The sequence below is a fragment of the Patiria miniata genome, unplaced genomic scaffold (genome assembly GCF_015706575.1).
Source record: "Patiria miniata isolate m_02_andy unplaced genomic scaffold, ASM1570657v1 HiC_scaffold_9, whole genome shotgun sequence".
Lineage (NCBI taxonomy): Eukaryota > Metazoa > Echinodermata > Asteroidea > Valvatida > Asterinidae > Patiria > Patiria miniata.
The window spans coordinates 18,528,089-18,547,906 of NW_024037076.1; the positions used below are offsets into that span (position 1 = coordinate 18,528,089).

The following is a 19,818-nucleotide window of genomic DNA, read 5'->3' on the forward strand; positions in this document are numbered from 1 at the left end:
AAGCCTGATGGCCGAGTGGTTAGATCCGTCGTCCACGAATCGCGGAGCCCGGGATCGAATCCCGTCGGTGTCTTTTTGCTTTTCAACGCACGCGTTCTATTCAGTCATTATAAGATGTTTAATTTCCCGTCGTAAAATACCAACTGTACCTTAGCTTAATCGGTAAGCACTGCGGCTGGTACTGTCCGCGAGTTCCAGGTTGGCGCCTTCGTACAGGTTCAGGGCATGTGGTCCACTCGGAGGATCAGGGCTTAGGGGCCGCCCTGTTCCTCCCTTAGCTCTTTGCTTTTACATGGTGCCTGGCCCTCCGGGGTTACATGGATGGACAGGGAAGGAAGTGTGTATTGGTCGGGGACGCCGAGACCCCGGAAGAGAACTAAGGGATTGGCTGGGGCATTGTTATGGCTCAGACCGATCCCTGAATGCTTGGCTAGCACATAACTTTTTGATTTTTTTTTAGCCTCTATTTTTTAAAACTTTGGTTTAATTAGTTTCATGATTACATCTGCTGGGCAGGCCTATGGTAGTATCAAAAACAAAACAAAGGTCTATGTAATAAATCAATGAATTTTTAATAATTGACTATAATCAAAACGAAGTTTTGTTCCATCAATATGACTATGCCATTATTAATGTCGCAATTTTCAATTGAAGTAAGAAACGCAGTATGCAATATTGTACCGGGCCAAAATTAAAATGTACATTGTAATGTGTTTATTACATGTTTCAAAATAATAACGTTTCTTTAATTGTGAACATTCCCCAAATAAACAGATATTCGCAAAATCGGAAAACGCAAGAAAACAAAGCCCCTCACCCTTAAAACTGGAAATACAAAATAGAAAAACAAAGTCAAGTGGAAAACCCCAATGTACTTTAAGGATTGAATTGGAAAATTCCATAACATGGGGCCTTTACAGACTTGACTGCCTTTGACTGTCAGTTACATGCAGTCACGGATCCAGAGGGGATGGGGCGGGGGTCGAACCCTTCTCCTGCTCTCACACAATAAAGTATGTACATGTGTATCTGAATCTGACGGGCCTGAACCACTCCCCTCCTCCCAACCCATCCCCAGCAAAAGTTACCAAATCTACCTCTGACGTAAGTTGGTACATTGATGTGAAATGTGATATCGACTTATCACTATTTTGACCCAAATGAAGTTGCTGTAGCTCATGTAGGATGAGAAAATGAAATGGGTAAGAAAGTATTGTTGGAGTCCCCAGAATGTGGGAAGGCATGTGGGCCACGACCAAGCAGCTAGGCAGCAGGATATCAGCCGATGGCTCGTCCGTTCATAAGTTGCCTTTTGACACCTTGAAAAACTGCCGATGATGAATCCGCCAAAAGGGTGGAACCCAACAGGCGGCAGGGGCGGAACCAGACATTTTGGCAAGGGGGGGGGGGAGTTCATCAACCCCCAAAAATCTGCAATGTAGACAGATTTTTTTCTCCGGAAATTTTGGCCTCATGGGGGGGGGGGGGGCTCGCACCATACTATTTGGGCGCGGTTCAAATTTGACGATTATACAGAATAGCGTACTAATATTCCACGACGAAGCTGCCTCTGCTGTCCGTATGTTGTGCACAGGCGGACGCAGTGGCACAGCCACGGGGGGGGGGGGGCGTGGGGGGAGGGGCGACAGCCCCCCCTGAAACCTTGTCGCCCCCCCCCCCAGTCGCCCCCCCCCCCTCACTGATCTACATGACGCCCCCCATGAATGTTCCAGCCCCCCCCCCTGAAAAATTCCGGCGGCCGTTATTACCAGTATAGATTTTTGAGGGTGTCAGAGCGGAGGGGGGGGGGGGGGGGTTTCACATTATTTTCAGAGAATTTCTACGGAAAACAATTGTTTAACAGAGCTGGGGGTTGGAACACCCGCCACCTCCCCCCCCCCCCCCCCCTCCTGGATAGAGGCCTGGGCGACTCTTGTACAGTGCTAGAATTTGATAGTATCTACCGGCGCGACGTCTTTCCATAGTCGTCGTCTCAAAAAAGTCTTACTTATGATCGTTAATAACTATGTTGTTTACAATTACAAATGGAATTAAATCCCCAAAATCGAAAATTTCAACGACCTTTCAAATAAGACATCGCACGAAAAAAATCGTCCATACCAAGCAATCAATTATTTAATTTCAACTTTCGAATTAAGAACGGGACGCTCCTAATTCGTTTTAAATAGTGTGTGTAACCGTGAAAAATGACACACCTGGGGAACTCGCAAAACTACTACAACTAAACTAAACTTGGGATCTTTGAAGGGAAAAGTCGCAAGGAAATTGAATTAATAGGGACACAGGCACACATTCTAGATTTTAAACCCCCAAAAAAGACAAAAAGGATTTATTTACAAGAACTTCAAATCAAAGACCAATAACCGATACCATAAAATCAAAACTAAAGATGAAGACCAAAAACTTAAACCTAAAAAACCAAAGACATAAACCTTAAAACCAACTTAAACCAATGATAAAACCATGTTAAAGACCAAAACCTAAAAAACCAACTTAAAAAGAAACTTAAACCAACACAGTGTGAATTAATGGATCTTAGAATACACTTTGGCGAAAATCAATGACTTGACAAGCAGACAATCTCAAGCAGGAACACACTCCAGGTAGGAGGAACATATAGTAAATGTGAAGTTGTCTCTGCTGGTCTGCTGGCTGTACTAAATGAGGCTTAACTATGTGGCAGATTATATAGGGGAAGGGGGGGGGTCTAAACTGAAACTTAAATGATTTCTTTTTCCCGAGGGGAGCTACTAAATACACCAATGCTGTAAACAATGAAACTATACTCTGCACCCTGAACGTGACCAGTAGGAAGGTCATGAGTTCAAAGTTGACATCCATTTGTAGAACAGTAAATCTTAATTGTCCTTATACCCTCTGAGTTCAAGCTATAAATCCTAAATTTGTTACCTTCTGAGTTAAGTTGCCACAGAGCAGTAAAACTTAATTCTTAACCTTGTCCTGACCTGACCTGAACACAGAACTCAAACTTTCCTGAACACAGAGTGAATTCATCCATTTGTCTTAAAAAACCCAACTTATTGGACATTAACTACATCGCTATCGGACAAAACTTCACAACTAAATCTTGGCCCTGCCAAGAAAAAAGCCACATGTGAGCAATTTCAGAACTGGAGCGCGTCAGTTAAAGCCAACTTTCAAATCTGAGTAAAGGCCTGCAAACTCAAACAAGCAAATTTATTTGTTACAGGACATAATAGTTCCTTCATATTTCGTTCGGAAAAGAAAATTCAAATTTTGTAAAAGGCACGTTGGCTCTATATACCAACTTTTAAAAATGTCATACTTTATAAAAATGTGTGCGTGACGCGTCGATGCAGTATTTCGAAGATCTCTAATTGAATTAATAGAGACCAGAGACGAATTCTAGATTTAGAACAACAAAGACAAAAAGAATTTATTTACAAAAATCTTAAACCAAGAAATTGAGACTTAAAACATAAAATCTAAAACCAATGATAAAACCAAGTTAAAAACCAACACAGTGTGAATAGTGGATCTTTTAAAAGACACTCAAGCAGGAATAAAGTCAATGACTCCAACAACAGACTTGAACCCAATCAGGACAGCACTCCAGTTAGGAGGAAAATATATATGCATGAATGACTTGTCTCTGCTGGTCTGCTGGATGGACTGAATTGTGGCTTGACCATGTGGCAGCTTATATAGGGGGAACATGTGGGCTAAAGTAAACAAACAGGGGGACACACTACCAACAAAAAGGGGGGGGGGAATCTTGAGTAACTAAAATGATTTCTTTTTCTAAGGGGAGCTACTCCTATTTAATACACTATACATTAAATACATGAAAATATACAACTAAAACTGGGCCCTGCCACACACACACACCCCAAAGTTCTCAGTCTGGGTGGATGCAACCCAGAAGGAATACACTATCGCAATATTCCCCTTCCATGCTGCTTCACTTCGCTCATACGCATAAAAAGCAGTTTCACTCTTTGAGTAACCAGACAAAACAGATTCAATTATACACAGAATGTAAGGTTAATAGGTTAATGTTTATTACAGCATGGGAGGCGGTCTTAATATGTGTCTCTTCCAAAAATTGAATACACATGTAATCAAACATTGAAAACTGTATAGCTTCTTGCAAGTGGATTTACATTTCTACAAAACATTAAATTCGATATTAAAGGTTGTATGCTGGAGAAGTATAAGAGTCTTTCCATTTGAGTCTCCAATTTTACAGAGGTAAATAATGATAAGCAAATGTATTCCTATTTAGCGATTTGTGTGTGTATTCGTTACTCTTTTAGCACCACACTGTAACCAACAGCTGTGTTGAATGCCAGATACGAAAAACCACAAAAACCATGAATTGTATGGAAAAGTGGAAACGTATACCTGAACTATGCAAATCAACGCTCTCAGGCTAGCGGTAGCAATGTGCTTCTCTTGATATACAATGGTTTCAGTGCCGATCTAGTCTCGTGACACCGCACAGGTCTGGTAAGGTAGTGGGGCCACAACAAAACCATTGGTAGACTTCAGGGTGATGGGCGGGGCCCCCTCGGGTTTCTTGAAGGTGAACTGATGCAGGAGGAAAGAGAAGAAGATGAACAACTCCATCCGCGCCAACTTCTCCCCGAAACATGCCCGACGACCTACAAGGATCATGTAGAAAATGGAAAAAATGGGGGATTGTGTTTGGTGATTAAAAAAAAACACTCCTACTTATCTTCTGTTTACAAGGAAATTCTTTGAGACAGGCTGTTTCCAACAGCACACCATCTCCAAGAGTGGCTCAATGTTGCATTCTTTTGTACTGACATTCGTTTCAATAAAACACTACAACACCATTGCGTCAATAGTTGGTTGTTCTATTTTGTGGCTATGAATAATGATTGGATGCCAATTTCGAAATTCGGACCAGTAATTTCGGGTAAGTTGCAACAAACAAGTCTAAAGGCAATTTTTGAATCAAATATTTGAAAAACTGGTTGATTTTTAATTTTGGGGAAAAAAATGAGAAACCTGATTTCAGACCAGACAATAATATCACGGTGATTCCAGACCGGAAAATATCAGATAAGTCTGAAGGTAATTTTCAAATAAAAACTTGAAACAATGTGTAATCTTTTATTTTGAAACATAAATGTGTAATCATTTATTTTGAAACCTGATTTTAGACTGGGAAATTTCATCATGGTGATTCCAGACTGGGGGACGTCAATCTTAAAGGGAATATACAACATTTTGCAACCATCAAAAAACAAAAATTCCAAATTAGTGATGAAATACCTTACTGGACTGTTAGTGAATGACAGTCTAAAGCATCCTGTAAAATCATGGCACCTTGGTGTGCTGACATTTTCACGAAAAGTGGTATTTTTGTATCAATTTCCAACGGCTTTTTTTCAAAAAGTGCGCCCAATTTACCAAATCTAGTTAGTCTGAATTTTGTTTGCAATCGATTACACATCTATGATTTTTTTTACAAGCCTTCTAGACTGGTTCCTTGACCTTACAATTCCCCGATTGGAACAGGGAACCAGACTACAAGAACATGACTGTTTTTCTTGGTTTTTCCAGCATCTACGAACACCAAACTTCAAACAAGTCATTGCAACAAAATTTGCTGTGAAATACTAATCCCCCAAATCCATCCAACTCCTAAAATTACAGCAAAAGCAAATGTTGTATATTCCCTTTAATGCAGACAAGTGCCAAGTTGGATTAACTTACCGATACCGAAGACCGAAAGTTTCTCTCGAAGGGACGAGACTTTGCCATCCTTCAAGAATCGGCTGGGGTCAAACGTGTCTGCATCTTTCCAGACACTTTCTTTTCTGCAAAGAGCCCAGAGGTTCTCAATGACTAACGTATCTTTTGGGATGTGGTAACCGAGAATCTGCGTTTGTTTCGATGCGCGGTGAGGCATAGGGAGTGGTGCTATTACCCTCACGCGAAGTATCTCCAGTATAGTGGACTCCGTGTAAGGCAAATTTGGAAGGTCGCTGAGACGCGGTAGACGGTTCCGACCAACGACGTCATCGAGCTCTTGCTGCACCCCAGCCTGGACTTCCGGATGAGCCATCATGAACAGCAAGGCCCATCTGAGACTGCAAGAGGTAGTATCCGAGCCAGCCATGAACAGCTCAAAAATCGTGACGAGTAAGTTGTCTGGATTGAGCGGAGATGTAGCATCAGCACCACTCTGACTCCGGATCTTGTTCAGGTAGGTATCGATGAAATCCAAGCAATTATCCGGGTCAAAGTCTCGACGATGGGCCTCAACTTCTCCTCGAATGAACTTCATGATTGAGCCAACGCGGCTCAAGAGCTCCTTGTAGCTGGGGAGAAACGTCAGCTTCTGAGCGATGGGTAAGAACTGCACAGCCCCTCCGGAGCCCATTACTTCAAACACTCGGATCAAGGAGGCCAGCAGCTTCTGAAATCGTGGATCCGAGTACTCGAATCTCTTACCGAAGGTCACCGAACAGGTGATATTTGAGACAGCATTGCAGAAAAGGGCGGTTGGGTTGAAGGGACGCTCCTTGTAAGATCGCATCTCCTTGACAAGACTTGCTGCTTCCGTAGTGATGCTGTCTTCGAAACTTGATTTCCCGATGCCGAAACTGTTAAACATTGACTGGCAGAACTTTCTTTGCACAGACCAATCCTGACCAGAGCATGTTGCAACACCTATGGTGTCGGGAGAAGATGATATATTCTAGTGTTAGCGTCTTACACATGTACATGATTGAGTTTGCATGTGTGAGTTGTTATTAAAAAATAACGTAAATAGGCCTATTGGGTTTTTTTTACCTTTTCCGTTGGGCACCAACGTGTGATATAGATTATTGTATGGCCTGGAACTGACATCAGGGTTGTAGAATGCCTCCTTCACAGCTCTAGGACTGGTCAACACCACGACCAACTGACCAGCGAGGTTGACGCTCATCACCTCGCCATACCGTTGGGCCTCCTTGGTGAGGGTGACGGGTACGTCGTCACTCAAAATAAGTTTGGGCAAGTAGCCCAGTAGCGGCCAACCCCTCGGTCCAGGGGGAATGTTTCTGGGCTGTCGATGGGCCAGCCACAGGAGGAACAGGACGGCAGCCACGCCAGCGATGACTGCTGTCCGTAGGTCGGCAATTACGTTCCACATTCCGATAATTTACTCAGAAAAGATGGCGCCACGCTACAAATAATGCTATCCTCTAAATGCCAACCGAGCATGCACCGATCGAGAATTGACGTCCTATTCGGTCTACTGATCAGCCACAGAGCTGGCAGTGAGGGTAAGGTGCAGGCCGCGCCAGTAAATATAAGGCCCGAATCCATACGCCGGTAAATAGGCCCGAATCAATACGCTATAGTATACGCCTGCCAAATCACGATTTTCATGCCCTCAAAGTTTCCGTTATTAGAGCGTTCTGAGGGCCATGAACTTGACGATTTATAAAACAGAAGAGTGGAAGCAGTGCAGAGGACTGTTAACTCGTATTAATGTGAAATTTGGATGCAATTAGGCCCAAAAGTTGCTCTATTTTCCAATGGAGCGGATAGGCCTCGATCCGTTTTCAAAATGGCGATGGGCTTAGGGTCTAATTTTAGGGGTGATCAATCATATCTTTGGATGGATGTTCTGCCAAAAGTCATTGGTGAACCAAAAAAATTAACGGAAAATGAAAGATGGTGAGCCTCAGTATTTTTATTTCCAATAATTTTTGGAAGTGCGCGTATTTATCACTGCCGTCTATGGCAGTCTATACCGGTCTGCAACCCTGAGACGTAACATTTGACGTCCAGGTTTGGGGTGGGGAGGAGGAGTGCGGGGAGGGCAAAATCGGATGATTGTGTTTCTCTCTGAAAAAATTGTCCTCTTTTTATTTATTGCGGGATCGAATCAGAATACAGAATAGCAACTTTCCTCCCATGGTCTACCATCGTAGACCCTGGCAACTCGCTTTAGCTCTCTCGCCTTCAACGGCTACAGAATATTGCAGCAAGGATCTCCCGATACACCAAGAAAACAGAGGTTGTGGGTTCGAGCCCCGCCGTGGCCACGCGTGTTGTGCCCTTGAGTAAGGCGCTTTACCTCAATTGCCCAATCGCTAACGATGAGAGATATGGGCACTGATCCGTTCCTGTGAACACAGGGTCGTCCCGTTTACCTTTACCTTTACTTCATTGTTAAAGTTTGGTTGTTTCAGTGAAGGGCCATGAACGCCGCTTGCGGTGGACACCGGCGCTTTATAAATTTCCATTACATGTACATGTACATGTATTATTATTGTTGTCTCGAGGTAAGACCTTTGGAACGAGCTGCCCCCGCGGCGTCCTTGGCCTTTTGATGACCGCGTTGAATGCAGAGAGTACAATGTGAATTTTTTTTATAACGACGGAGTCATTTTGCATACCAGTCACACAGGACACAGACAAGGTTTAGTTTCGGAAAAGCTTGACTATTGGTACCGTACATATATAGGCCTTACACAGGCTATTCGTTGAATGCAGACAGTACAATGTGAATTTTTTTATAACGACGCAGTCATTTTGCATACCAGTCACACAGGACACAGACAAGGTTTAGTTGCGGAAAAGCTTGACTATTGGTACCGTACATAGGCCTTACACAGGCTATTCGTTGAATGCAGACAGTACAATGTGAATTTTTTTATAACGACGCAGTCATTTTGCATACCAGTCACACAGGACACAGTCAAGGTTTAGTTTCGGAAATGCTTGACTATTGGTACCGTACATAGGCCTTACACAGGCTATTCGTTATTCCTTGATATAAAGAAGCCGGTAAAATATATTTATATATATCAAGTTATCAACGCCTTAGCCTATCTTCACAGATATATGAGGATCGAGGATATATCATGGCTCAAATGGAAGTGATCTCCAGCTATTTGACCATAGAATCATCACTGGTCTATTTAGGAGTTTTCGTCCTTGTCGTTTGGCTTCTTCGAAGATCAAGGAACCTGCCTCCCGGGCCGACTGGACTACCTATCATCGGCTACCTCCCAAAGTTAGCCCTGCAAGGCGACGAGTACAAATCCCTGGCCCTGCTCGCCAATACTTACGGGGATGTGTTCAGTTTGAATCTGGGCGGGCAGCTGGTGGTTGTCCTAAACAGTTACGAAGCCATCAAGAAAGCCCTGGCCCATCCAAATACCAGTGACAGACCACCGACGACTTTCTTCATCAAGGCCACACCGGACAAAGACGCTCTGGGTAAGATATTAGTCAATAGACTAATCCAAGTTGCTCATTAGATGTGGTTTTCATCCGGACTGGGACCTCGAGTGCTGAAAACATGTGCAAAACGAAATGAGGCCAACTTTACTCCCTCTTTAGCTGACAAAATTCTCCCAAATGTTCATAAGGTAAAGACAAAGGTCCTCAGTATTTCACTAAACAAGTTTGCAGTCTCAATTCAATTTTTTAAGGCCTTTTTTTCAATATTTTGCACATGAGAGGGAAGTCAAGTGATTTGTGGCCAAAGACCAGACTGGTACAGTCATGTCCAACATATGGTGCGTCTGTTTCAAAAGACTGACCTCTTCGTTAGTCTGGTGGCTGACATGAAGAAATGTGTAGAAATAGAGTATTATCAAACATGCCAGATGTAGTCGTTTGGTACAGTGTTGATTGATACAGTACTTAAGGGTTGTTGGACGGGTTGTTTCAGGTGCCAGTCTATTCTTGTATTGCATGTTTTCAATACCTTAAGTTTTGGGACTCAGTATTGAGAGTCTCCCATATTTTCGGACTAGTTTTCACCATGACTACTGAGACGCTCTAAACATCCAATTAAGGTTCGCTTTGATAAGATTTCACACAATTAAATGCACTCACTTGGAGCACATTTGAAGCAAGATCTGCGACAGAGGTCCCCCCCCCCCTCCTCCGTGTCGGTCACTGTGTTCCCAGAATTTCAGGAATTGTTTTTGTTTAGGCAAAAAACTTTAGGAAACATGTCCCAAGGAAAATTTTAAAGTTGACAATACCTTCTCCTAAACTTCGAGGCTATTTGAAAATAAATTTAGGAACTTCAGCATTCTATTTACAATGTATTATTTTTGGACCAATTTTACTGGTGTCATAACATTAGTCAGCGGCTTAACGTGGGGGGGGGGGGTGCAACCTAAAACGCCCCCTCCCCCATCCGCTACTGAATAGACCTATAGTTATACTAAACAGAGCAGCCAAAAAAAATGCATCGATAGAAATTTGAAGCATAACAATATTGACCGACTTTTTGTACAGCCGAACATGATGTGTTAAAGTTCGATATGACTTCATCTGGTTCGCCCGATTGCCAACGACGATCGGGCTAACTTTTCGAAGTTACCCCTAGTTGTATTTAAATAAAAACAAAATACCGGATATGTTAACAGTAAAAATGTGATAAATTTGTGGGGTGTTATCTATTTTAGGTGTGGCTTCAGCATCCGGTCAAAGCTGGACCGAACAGCGCAAGTTCTCCCTGAAAGTGCTGAAGGGTCTCGGTGTCGGAAAATCAAGCTTTGAGGATGCCATTGCTGATGAGGCACGCTACCTGATCGGAGAGATGAAGAACCACAACCAAAAACCATTAAATCCGACTACATTGGTTGGTAATGCCGTCTCAAACGTCATCTGTTCCGTAACCCTCGGTAAAAGATTCGAGTATTCTGACGGCAAGTTTCAGGAGCTTTTGAGGATGATCAACAGGAACTTTGAGCTCGTTGGCGGAGGGTCTATGTACCAGTATGTGCCATTCATGCAGTATCTAACATTCACCCCTACCTTCAAAGAGCTGCGATCCAACGTTCACAAAATTGTTGGATTTCTGAACGAAAACGTCGACGAACACCGTCAAAATTTGGATCCGGACAATCCCAGAGACTTCACGGACGTCTTTCTCGGTGAAATCCAGAGCAACGAGGGGAATAACATCAAGAGTCACTTCTCGCCCAGCAACATGCTGCTGACTGTCTTCGAAATTTTCGTTGGCGGGACAGAAACCACCACCTCCACCCTCCGCTGGGCCTTGCTGTATATGCTGGCTCACCCGGAGGTTCAGAGCAAAGTCCAGCGAGAGATGGACGAGGTGGTCGGCCGCAACCGTCTGCCTCGCATCGCCGACAAGCCCGAGTTGCCGTACACGGAGGCGACCATCATGGAGGTGCAACGCATCGCCAGCGTGGGCGCACTGGGCGTGCCTCACATGTTCTCGCAAGATACGTCGATCTTTGGCTACGACATGCCCCGCAACACCATTCTGATTGCTAACCTGTGGGCAGTCAGCCGAGACCCGAACCTCTGGCCCGAACCGGAGAAGTTTCGACCGGAGAGGTTTCTGGACGGGGATGGGAAAGTGAGGCGCCCAGAAGAACATCTGCCTTTCTCCACAGGTAAGAAAAGACACAGAGAAAGAGAATAGCGTCATTGGTACTTTCGCGCGTGTAGTTCAACTTCTCAAGAAACGAAAATTTACCCCAACTGTTTATTTCTTACCCGCAGGTCGTCGAGTATGTCTGGGGGAGCAGCTGGCTAAGATGGAATTGTTCATCTTCTTCTCTTTCCTCCTGCATCAGTTCACCTTTAAGAAACCAGAGGATGCCCCGCCCATCTCCCTCAAGGCAGTCAACGGCTTGACTCTAACACCCACTCCCTTCGAAATATGTGCGGTACTGAGGGAATGAAAATGTGTAAATAAGGAGTACCATTTCAAATCACTGAGTATATTATATAAATGTATATACAAAATCTCACCTTTGCACACAACATTTCGATGCCAATTATTTTAAAGCATAAGAGCATATTACATGCACATTGTCCTCATGGTTGTACATGCCATAACATAGTTTAGTTCTGAGTGTCTTTCTTATTTAATCAATTACTTCAGGTAAATAATGCACGGACTTATAAAGTTGTAAAGTTATAATGAAGTTGACACACCGGAATACTGGTTCCACGGCTAGCCCAATGCTGCAAGAGGCCGAAATACTCAGAAAGACCTGAGCAGTATCCATGCGCTCTGTCCTGTATCTTACAAATTTGCCTTGCAAACCGGCACTTTTAACAATGCAGTTATTGCAACACGAGAAGTCGATTAAACAATTACTTGTACATGTTAAACTAGTCTCTTTATTCATCAGGCTTATGGAAACCATTTACTCTGCGGACTGACTATTTTTTTAAGGAGACATTTAATTCATTAATTAAAGGGGCAATCTTCGTTACTTAAAGGGCAACCTTCATGTGTTAAAGGCTATAAGCTGTGCACCAAACTCAAGGAAGTTGGAGACTAATCACCATTGTCTAAAGTGTATCTGTATAATCAGGTTTATTTTAATCAATTTTTTTCCTTTATCAAATACAAGCTGATTTACCCGATCATAGATCGGGTAGGGCGTATTTGTGTTGGGGTTGAAAGTGTGGGGAGTTACATGTAAATGGGGGATTTAGTTGAGAAGACATGTAGCTATAGAAAAGCAATTTACGGTGACGCGATCTGAGGCAATTTCTGACCACGTACGATAGTAAAACAAAAGATCATCTTTTAAACATCATTTTCGAGTTTGGAGTCATTGAATCAGCTGTTCTGAGCAAAAGAATATTATAGTAGGCTACAATTTTTATTCGGGGAAGAAAAAGTGGGGGTAGGGAACCAAACGATATTGCCCGCTTTAAAATGTTGGGGTGGGGGTCCCCCGTCCCCCACCGATTGACGCCGCGCCCATGATAATTATGTACCATGGCATGTATAACTGTCTGTAAATTTTCCCGTTGGTCTGTTAAATTGCATTTTGTGAGGCAGTCGCGTTTGTTAATGTGGGAAAACTGAGTTGAAAGACTTACCGCATAGTACACAGGCGAAGGCTGATTGTACTGTTTTGACAATAAATCATAATGGAATAAAACGTGAAGGTGGCATTTGCAATAAAAAATTTTGAGTGTGTTATCATAAAATTACATAGTCTGAATCATGGAGGAAGGTCATTATGAAGGTACAGTATTGGACTCTTCAACAAACGTAAACTTGAACTTCTTACAATTTGCGAGACCTGCGAGGAAAAAGTCGATTTAACTATTTTATTCAAGTTGGCATGGTTCAACCATAATATAAGCAAGGCCAAACAGCCAACAACCGCCAATATTATTATTTATGCACTCTTCGTTATTCCAACCCAACATAGTTCAAAGATCACAATATTTGAAGCAATGCATCGATCCCTCGTTGATTTACCCGATCATAGATCGGGTAGGGCGTAGAGTTGGGGATGAAAATGTGGGGAGATGAATGTAACTGGGGGATTTAGTTGAGAAGACATGCAGTTATAGAAAAGCAATTTCTGTGGTGCGATCTGAGGCAATTTCTGACCACTAACAATCATGTACCATGGCAACAGTCTGTAAATGTTCCCGTTCTGTTAAATTGGCATTTTGTGAGGCAGTGGCATTTGTGGGAAAACGTACTTGAAAGGCTTGCCGTAGTACACAGGCGAAGGCTGATTAAGAAGGTCATAATTAAGTTTCAGTATATTGGACTCTTCAACAAACGTAAACTTGAACGTCTTACAATTTGCGAGACCGTCTGCGAGGAACTTGTCGAGTCAACTGTTATTCAACTTGGGGCAACCATCTATATGAGAGCAAATTTTACTCGGCCTCCGAGAAATGTTTGCTCCTGAAACGATCTGAGACCGCGGTCTTTCGCGACGCCAAAATCGCTCCACGTCCGTGGAAAAATGTGGAGGGTGTCTTCCGCCGGATCGGACACATTTTCGTTGATTTTTTGTGTGACTGCGTTTAAGATCGCGATGTTTGAAGCAATGCATCGATCCTTCGTTGATCCCAGACAGGCCCCCGAAATTATAACGCAACACTGTGGCGGGCAGCGAACTCACAACGCTCAGCCTTGGTGGAAGCATGGAGCTGTATTAACACACGATGGAAGCAACAGAGCACTATACACGTCACTCACATGCTTGTGCTTCAAATCATGCAAATAGCGAGCACCGTAGACCCAACCTCGTTTCCAGGGTGCGGAGCAGGCTGCAGTACGCGTTGCCATCGACAGTTTTGCATAGCCCGGAAATACTACGCAGTGTAGACTTTCGATTGGTCAGACCGCGCAAGGCATACTTAATGTGTAGTCCTTCGGAGTATTCGTTGCACACGGCGCAGGGGCGGCAAGCGAAGCATATGAAAGAATAGGGGCACTTGGTGGCCACGCACCATGGAGAAAAAATATTTTACCAAGGTCACCCCATAACACAATTTGGTGAACGCTTTTGCAGAACGGCTGAGTAGAACACGTAAACGGAACCCCTACGTTGACCTCGCTGACCTCGCACAGTCTAGACACGCAGAGAAGCCAGCACAGGGGGCGGCCAGGCAGTCAACGTGAAAGCGCACACGACGGCAAATTCCTGCGAAAAACGCAGTCACGAAAAATCGACGAAAAGGATCGCCGGTCCGTACGGGAAAATCAGGACGACCCGAAGTGTCCGACCCGGCGGAAGACACCCTCCGCATTTTTCCACGGACGTGGAGCGATTTTCGCGCAGCGGGAGCCCGCGGTCTCGGATCCTTTCAGGAGCAAACATCGTCTCGGGGGCGAGTAAACTTCTCTCTTATATATAAATTATAGATACATTTACACATCAAAAGAATTAAAAATCAGGCAGTTTCATTGTGTCTTATCTGGCAACTCGTTTCCATTTCGTAAAACTGTCGATCTTTCAAGGTAATCCACATAAAGGTACTGAGTACGATATGTACATGTATATGAATATAGACATACTACTTAAAGGCTTGGCATGTGTGAAAAACTGGTGTAGAGTACATTCAAGGAAAATACACTAAGTTACTTACCATGATAAAAGCCGTTTTTTAATGTAAATACATGCATGTATACACCAATAAGCAGGATCATTAATAAAGCATGCTTTCATTTATTGAAAACAGCAGTTTTATGTTTTGAGAGACTGCGTCACAGTTATGGCTAGCCCTGATTTGATTGCAATGTTTTTATGTTTCTCTACTCACAATAATAATTACATTATAAAAACAAGTGCCAGCATTTATTGCTCCAAGACGAATTGTAATTTTACAATTACGGTATTGTTGATGTACCCTAACGTGGCGCGGCCCCTAACGTGGCGCACTTTGACTTCTCGCCTGTAGCGCCTAGCTAGAGCAAAAGTTTTAACTGAAATTTCACAGAAAGTGGAATTTCATGAAGTTCTATCTCCCGTTCATAAATCGCGAATTTATCTACCCGCTACAAAGTTAAAAGAAAAATATATTTTGGCGTGATTTTCTGATTTTATTTTGAAGTGCAAAGTGAACCCATTGAAAATGCCCCGAAAAATAAGAAAATAATTTTCTGACAAACTTCTGGTTGGATATGTAAGTAGAGATAATAATGGTTTATCAAAATTTATCAACTTCACAGAAATTCTTAAATGTCAATTTGGAATTTTCCAAGATTTATTCAAGTGCGCAACGTTGGGGAGCACTCAGCCAATTTGTGCCCAATTTCCGGACGCCACCGTTTTTGAATTTTGGAAGTTAAATTTAATAACACCGAAATTGTTCACAGAGGTTAAATAGCAAGCATTAATAAGGTAAAAGTACCAGTAATGCACTGCATTTAGGTTTGTCAACAAAGAGGTTTAGGAACACTACCCGAATAAAGTCGGGTAAACGTCGAAGTGCGCCACGTTAGGGAACGCCAATATAAAGGGTTTGTTTTCCTCCTTTTTTGCAGATTATAAAATGGCAAAACGGTAAAGGTTTTGCTTTTCCTTTGTTTTTTCTTTTTAAAAATTCAAAAACAATAATAAAAGTAGTGAAGGGTTTGCTTTTTCTTTTCTTTTAATTTCAAAAGTTCCAAAACGATAATTGGTAAAAGGATTTTTCCTTTTTTTGTTTTTTACAAATTTAAAAACGGCACTTGGTAAAGGGTTTGCTTTTCTCTTTTCTTTTCAAAAATTCAAAAGCAAGGGTTTGCTTGATCTTTTTTTCCTTTTCAAAAATTCAAAAACAATAATTGGTAAAAGTTTTTCTTTTTCTTTTCAGAAATTGTAAAGGATTTGTTTCTCCTTTGTTCTGTTTACAGATTTGAAAACGGTAAACGGTAAAACGTTTGTTTTCTGTTTTTCTTTTCACAGATGCATAAACGGTAATTTGTAAACGATTTGCTTTTTTCATAAACAATGATTGGAAAACGGTAGACGGTATGGGTTCGTTTTCGAGTCCTTTTTCTTTTGACGATTTTAAAAACGACAATTGATTGGACCGAATTACACGGATCGGATCGATATAAGTCCATTATTTGCATTTGCCGGATTGAATCGGAATACAGGAAGCAAGTTTCCTCCAGGGGTGAGGTCGACTGAGAGTAGACTGTGGGAACGAGGTTGTCCCGCCTTCACTGCCTTTGGTGACACGGTTGAATGAGTACAATGTGTATTTACATTTAACGACGGATCACTGATGTTGCACAATACATTCTACAGGCCTTTTTATAGCTCCATGGTCATACTACCAGTCAAACAGGATACAGACAGGCTTTACTTTCGGAAATCCTTCATGCAGAATTACTGTTTCGGGGAAGTGGAAGGCCTGTATCTTTCGTTTTCATAACGGACCGACATGCCTATATACCCGGATTCATAGCCCTTACACATTCATTATTCATTGATAGAAACCGACCAAAATCACTTTCGGTAAAGAACATAATGGCTCAAATGGAAGTGATCTCCAGCTATTTGACCATCGAATCATCACTGGTCTATTTAGGAGTTTTCGTCCTTGTCGTTTGGCTTCTTCGAAGACCAAGGAACCTGCCTCCCGGGCCGACTGGACTACCTATCATCGGCTACCTCCCAAAGTTAGCCCTGCAAGGCGACGAGTACAAATCCCTGGCCCTGCTCGCCAATACCTACGGGGATGTGTTCAGTTTGAATCTGGGCGGACAGCTGGTGGTTGTCCTATGCAGCTACGAAGCCATCAAGAAAGCCCTGGCCCATCCAAATACCAGTGACAGACCACCGACGACTTTCTACAGCAAGGCCACACCGGACAAAGACGCTCTGGGTAAGATATTAGTCAATAGACTAATCCAAGTTGCTCATTAGAGCCTTTAGAGGTGGTTTTTACCATGATTACAATGAGATGCTCGAAAAATCTACTCGCTTTGATAAGATTTCACAAAATCAATGTACTCACAGTCAGTGACGTGTTGGGAGCACATTTGAAGCAAGATCTGCGACAGAGGCCCCCCTATTGGTAATTGTGTTCCTGGAACTCAGGAATTTATTTCTTGCTAAAAAGTTCAGAAACATGTCCTGCAAATTTTGGAAATCTACGATGCTTTCTCTTGCATTTTAAGGCAATTTGAAAATATATTTAGGAACTTAAGCTTTCCATTTATTGTTTTTGGCCCCATCAGGGGGAAGGGGGGGGTGTATATACTGAGTAGGCCTACAGTCAAAGTAAATAGAGCAGCCAACAAAATAGAACAGCCAAAAAAATGCGGCGATAGAAATTTGAAACGTACTGACCGAATTGTTGTGCAAACGTACATGATATGTTAAAGCTTGATATGACTTCATCTGGTTAGCCCGATTGCCAAAGACATGCAACCGGGCTAACTTACCGAAGTTACCTTATAATATTTAAAAAAATAAATTAAAAAAATACCGGATAGGTTGAACAATAATTTGTGGGGTGTTATCTATTTTAGGTGTAGGTTCAGCATCCGGACAAAGCTGGACTGAACAGCGCAAGTTCTCCCTGAACGTTCTGAGGGGTCTTGGTGTCGGAAAATCAAGCTTTGAGGATGCCATTGCTGATGAGGCACGCTACCTGATCGGAGAGATGAAGAACCACAACGACATCCCCTTTGATCCGACGAAGTTGTTAGGAAATGCCGTCTCAAACGTCATCTGTTCCGTAACCCTCGGTAAAAGATTCGAGTATTCTGACGGCAAGTTTCAGGAGCTTTTGAGGATGATGAACAGGAACTTTGAGATCGTTGGCGGAGGGTCTGCGTACCAGTTTCTGCCAATCATGCAGTATCTAACATTCACACCTACCTTCAAAGAGCTGCGATCCAACTTGCACAAAATTGTTGGATTTCTGAAAGAAAACGTCGACGAACACCGTCAAAATTTGGATCCGGATAATCCCAGAGACTTCATGGACGTCTTTCTCGGTGAAATCCAGAGCAACGAGGGGAATAACATCAAGAGTCACATCTCGCCCAGCAACATGCTGCTGACTGTCTTCGAAATTTTCGTTGGCGGGACAGAAACCACCACCTCCACCCTCCGCTGGGCCTTGTTGTATATGCTGGCTCACCCGGAGGTTCAGAGCAAAGTCCAGCGAGAGATGGACGAGGTGGTCGGCCGCAACCGTCTGCCTCGCATCGCCGACAAGCCCAAGTTGCCGTACACGGAGGCGACCATCATGGAGGTGCAACGCATCGCCAGCGTGGGAGCACTGAGCTTGCCTCACATGTTCTCGCAAGATACGTCAATCTTTGGCTACGATATCCCCCGCAACACCATTGTGATTCCGAACCTGTGGGCAGTTAGTCGAGACCCGAACCTCTGGCCCGAACCGGAGAAGTTTCGACCGGAGAGGTTTCTGGACGGGGATGGAAAAGTGAGGCGCCCTGAAGAACATCTGCCTTTCTCCACAGGTAAGAAAAGACACAAGAAAGAGCATGGCGTCATTGGTACTTTACTTTTGCACGTCTGCTGTAGCTCAACTTTTCAAGAAACGACAATTCACCCTAACTGTTTATTTCTCACCCACAGGTCGTCGAGTATGTCTGGGGGAGCAGCTGGCTAAGATGGAATTGTTCATCTTCTTCTCTTTCCTCATGCATCAGTTCACCTTTGAGAGACCAGAGGATGCCCCGCCCATTTCCTTCAAAGCAGTCAACGGCTTGACTCTAACACCCACTCCCTTCGAAATATGTGCGGTACTCAGGGAATGAAAATTTGTAAATGAGGAACACCATTTGAAATCACAGAGTACGTTATATAAATGTATGCAACAACATCTCATTTGTGCACACAAAAGGTTCGGGGCTTATTGTTTTAAAGCATAGGAGCATAAATTACAGTCCTTTTTTATGGTTTTACATAATTATCATGACAACATAGTTTAGTTTTGGGTGTCTCTCCAATTCAATCAATTACTTCAGGTAAATATGTTAATGCACGGACTTACAAAGTTGACAACTTATAATAAAATGGTTAAAGTGGTAAAATAAAGCAAAAGTTGACACACCGGAATAGAGTGGTGTTCCCTAACGTGGCGCACTTCGAAATTTACCCCGACTTTCCACATCAGTGTTGCCAAACTTCTTTGTTGACAAACTTCAAATACATTCAGTGAAATACTGGTACTTTTAGCTTATTAATGCTTGCTATTTAACCTCTGTGAACAATTTCGGTTTCATGAAATTTAATTCGAAATTCAACAACGGTGGCGTCCGGAAATTGGGCACAAATCGTCTGAGTGTTCCCCAACGTGGCGCACTTGAATAAATCTCGGAAAATTCCAAATGAACATCATAGTTAAGAATTTCTGTAAAGTTGATAAATTCTGATAAACAATTATTTTCTCTACTTACATACCCATCTAGAAGTTTGTCAGAAAATTGTTTCTTATTTTTCGGGACATGTGCACTTCGAAATAAACTGATTGGAAAATCACGCCGAAATAAAACTTTCTTCTAACTTTCTTACGGGTAGATAAACTCGTGATTTATGAACGGGAGTA

At 42.9% G+C, this 19,818-nt stretch overlaps 3 protein-coding genes across 4 annotated transcripts; 2 read left to right on the forward strand and 1 right to left on the reverse strand.

Annotated features, from left to right (window-relative positions):
- Window positions 1–2,316: 2,316 nt before the first annotated feature.
- LOC119721029 (cytochrome P450 2J6-like) lies at window positions 2,317–7,306 on the reverse strand. Its single transcript, XM_038190897.1, has 3 exons — window positions 6,832–7,306; window positions 5,749–6,708; window positions 2,317–4,667 (listed from the first exon to the last, which is right to left on the reverse strand). Exons 1-3 carry the CDS (start codon window positions 7,172–7,174, stop codon window positions 4,486–4,488), a joined length of 1,485 nt encoding a protein of 494 aa, XP_038046825.1. The 5' UTR covers window positions 7,175–7,306; the 3' UTR covers window positions 2,317–4,485.
- Window positions 7,307–8,494: 1,188 nt separating this feature from the next.
- On the forward strand, window positions 8,495–12,386 carry LOC119720577 (cytochrome P450 2U1-like). Of its 2 annotated transcripts, XM_038190303.1 has the most exons (4): window positions 8,495–8,596; window positions 8,959–9,255; window positions 10,461–11,420; window positions 11,530–12,386. In XM_038190303.1, exons 1-4 carry the CDS (start codon window positions 8,521–8,523, stop codon window positions 11,709–11,711), a joined length of 1,515 nt encoding a protein of 504 aa, XP_038046231.1. In that variant the 5' UTR covers window positions 8,495–8,520; the 3' UTR covers window positions 11,712–12,386. The 2 variants fall into 2 exon arrangements, with proteins under 2 accessions (XP_038046231.1, XP_038046232.1); XM_038190304.1 differs by having other exon boundaries at window positions 8,524–9,255.
- A 4,132-nt stretch (window positions 12,387–16,518) lies between these two features.
- Window positions 16,519–19,403, forward strand: LOC119720578 (cytochrome P450 2U1-like). Its single transcript, XM_038190305.1, has 3 exons — window positions 16,519–17,118; window positions 17,768–18,727; window positions 18,846–19,403. The coding sequence occupies exons 1-3, from the start codon at window positions 16,761–16,763 to the stop codon at window positions 19,025–19,027; spliced, it is 1,500 nt and encodes a 499-aa protein (XP_038046233.1). The 5' UTR covers window positions 16,519–16,760; the 3' UTR covers window positions 19,028–19,403.
- Window positions 19,404–19,818: the final 415 nt, after the last annotated feature.

Excerpts from the sequence above, each read along its gene's own strand:
- LOC119721029 (XM_038190897.1), bottom strand. The coding sequence starts at position 7,174 with ATGTGGAACGTAATTGCCGACCTACGGACAGCAGTCATCGCTGGCGTG. Across the intron at positions 6,709-6,831 it reads GTTGGTGCCCAACGGAAAAG|GTGTTGCAACATGCTCTGGT; the intron begins GTAAAAAAAACC and ends CCGACACCATAG. Across the intron at positions 4,668-5,748 it reads ACTTTCGGTCTTCGGTATCG|GTCGTCGGGCATGTTTCGGG; the intron begins GTAAGTTAATCC and ends TGATCCTTGTAG.
- LOC119720577 (XM_038190303.1), top strand. The coding sequence starts at position 8,521 with ATGCAGACAGTACAATGTGAATTTTTTTATAACGACGCAGTCATTTTG. Across the intron at positions 8,597-8,958 it reads TCACACAGGACACAGACAAG|GAGTTTTCGTCCTTGTCGTT; the intron begins GTTTAGTTGCGG and ends TGGTCTATTTAG. Across the intron at positions 11,421-11,529 it reads ACATCTGCCTTTCTCCACAG|GTCGTCGAGTATGTCTGGGG; the intron begins GTAAGAAAAGAC and ends TCTTACCCGCAG.
- LOC119720578 (XM_038190305.1), top strand. The coding sequence starts at position 16,761 with ATGGCTCAAATGGAAGTGATCTCCAGCTATTTGACCATCGAATCATCA. Across the intron at positions 17,119-17,767 it reads ACCGGACAAAGACGCTCTGG|GTGTAGGTTCAGCATCCGGA; the intron begins GTAAGATATTAG and ends TATCTATTTTAG. Across the intron at positions 18,728-18,845 it reads ACATCTGCCTTTCTCCACAG|GTCGTCGAGTATGTCTGGGG; the intron begins GTAAGAAAAGAC and ends TCTCACCCACAG.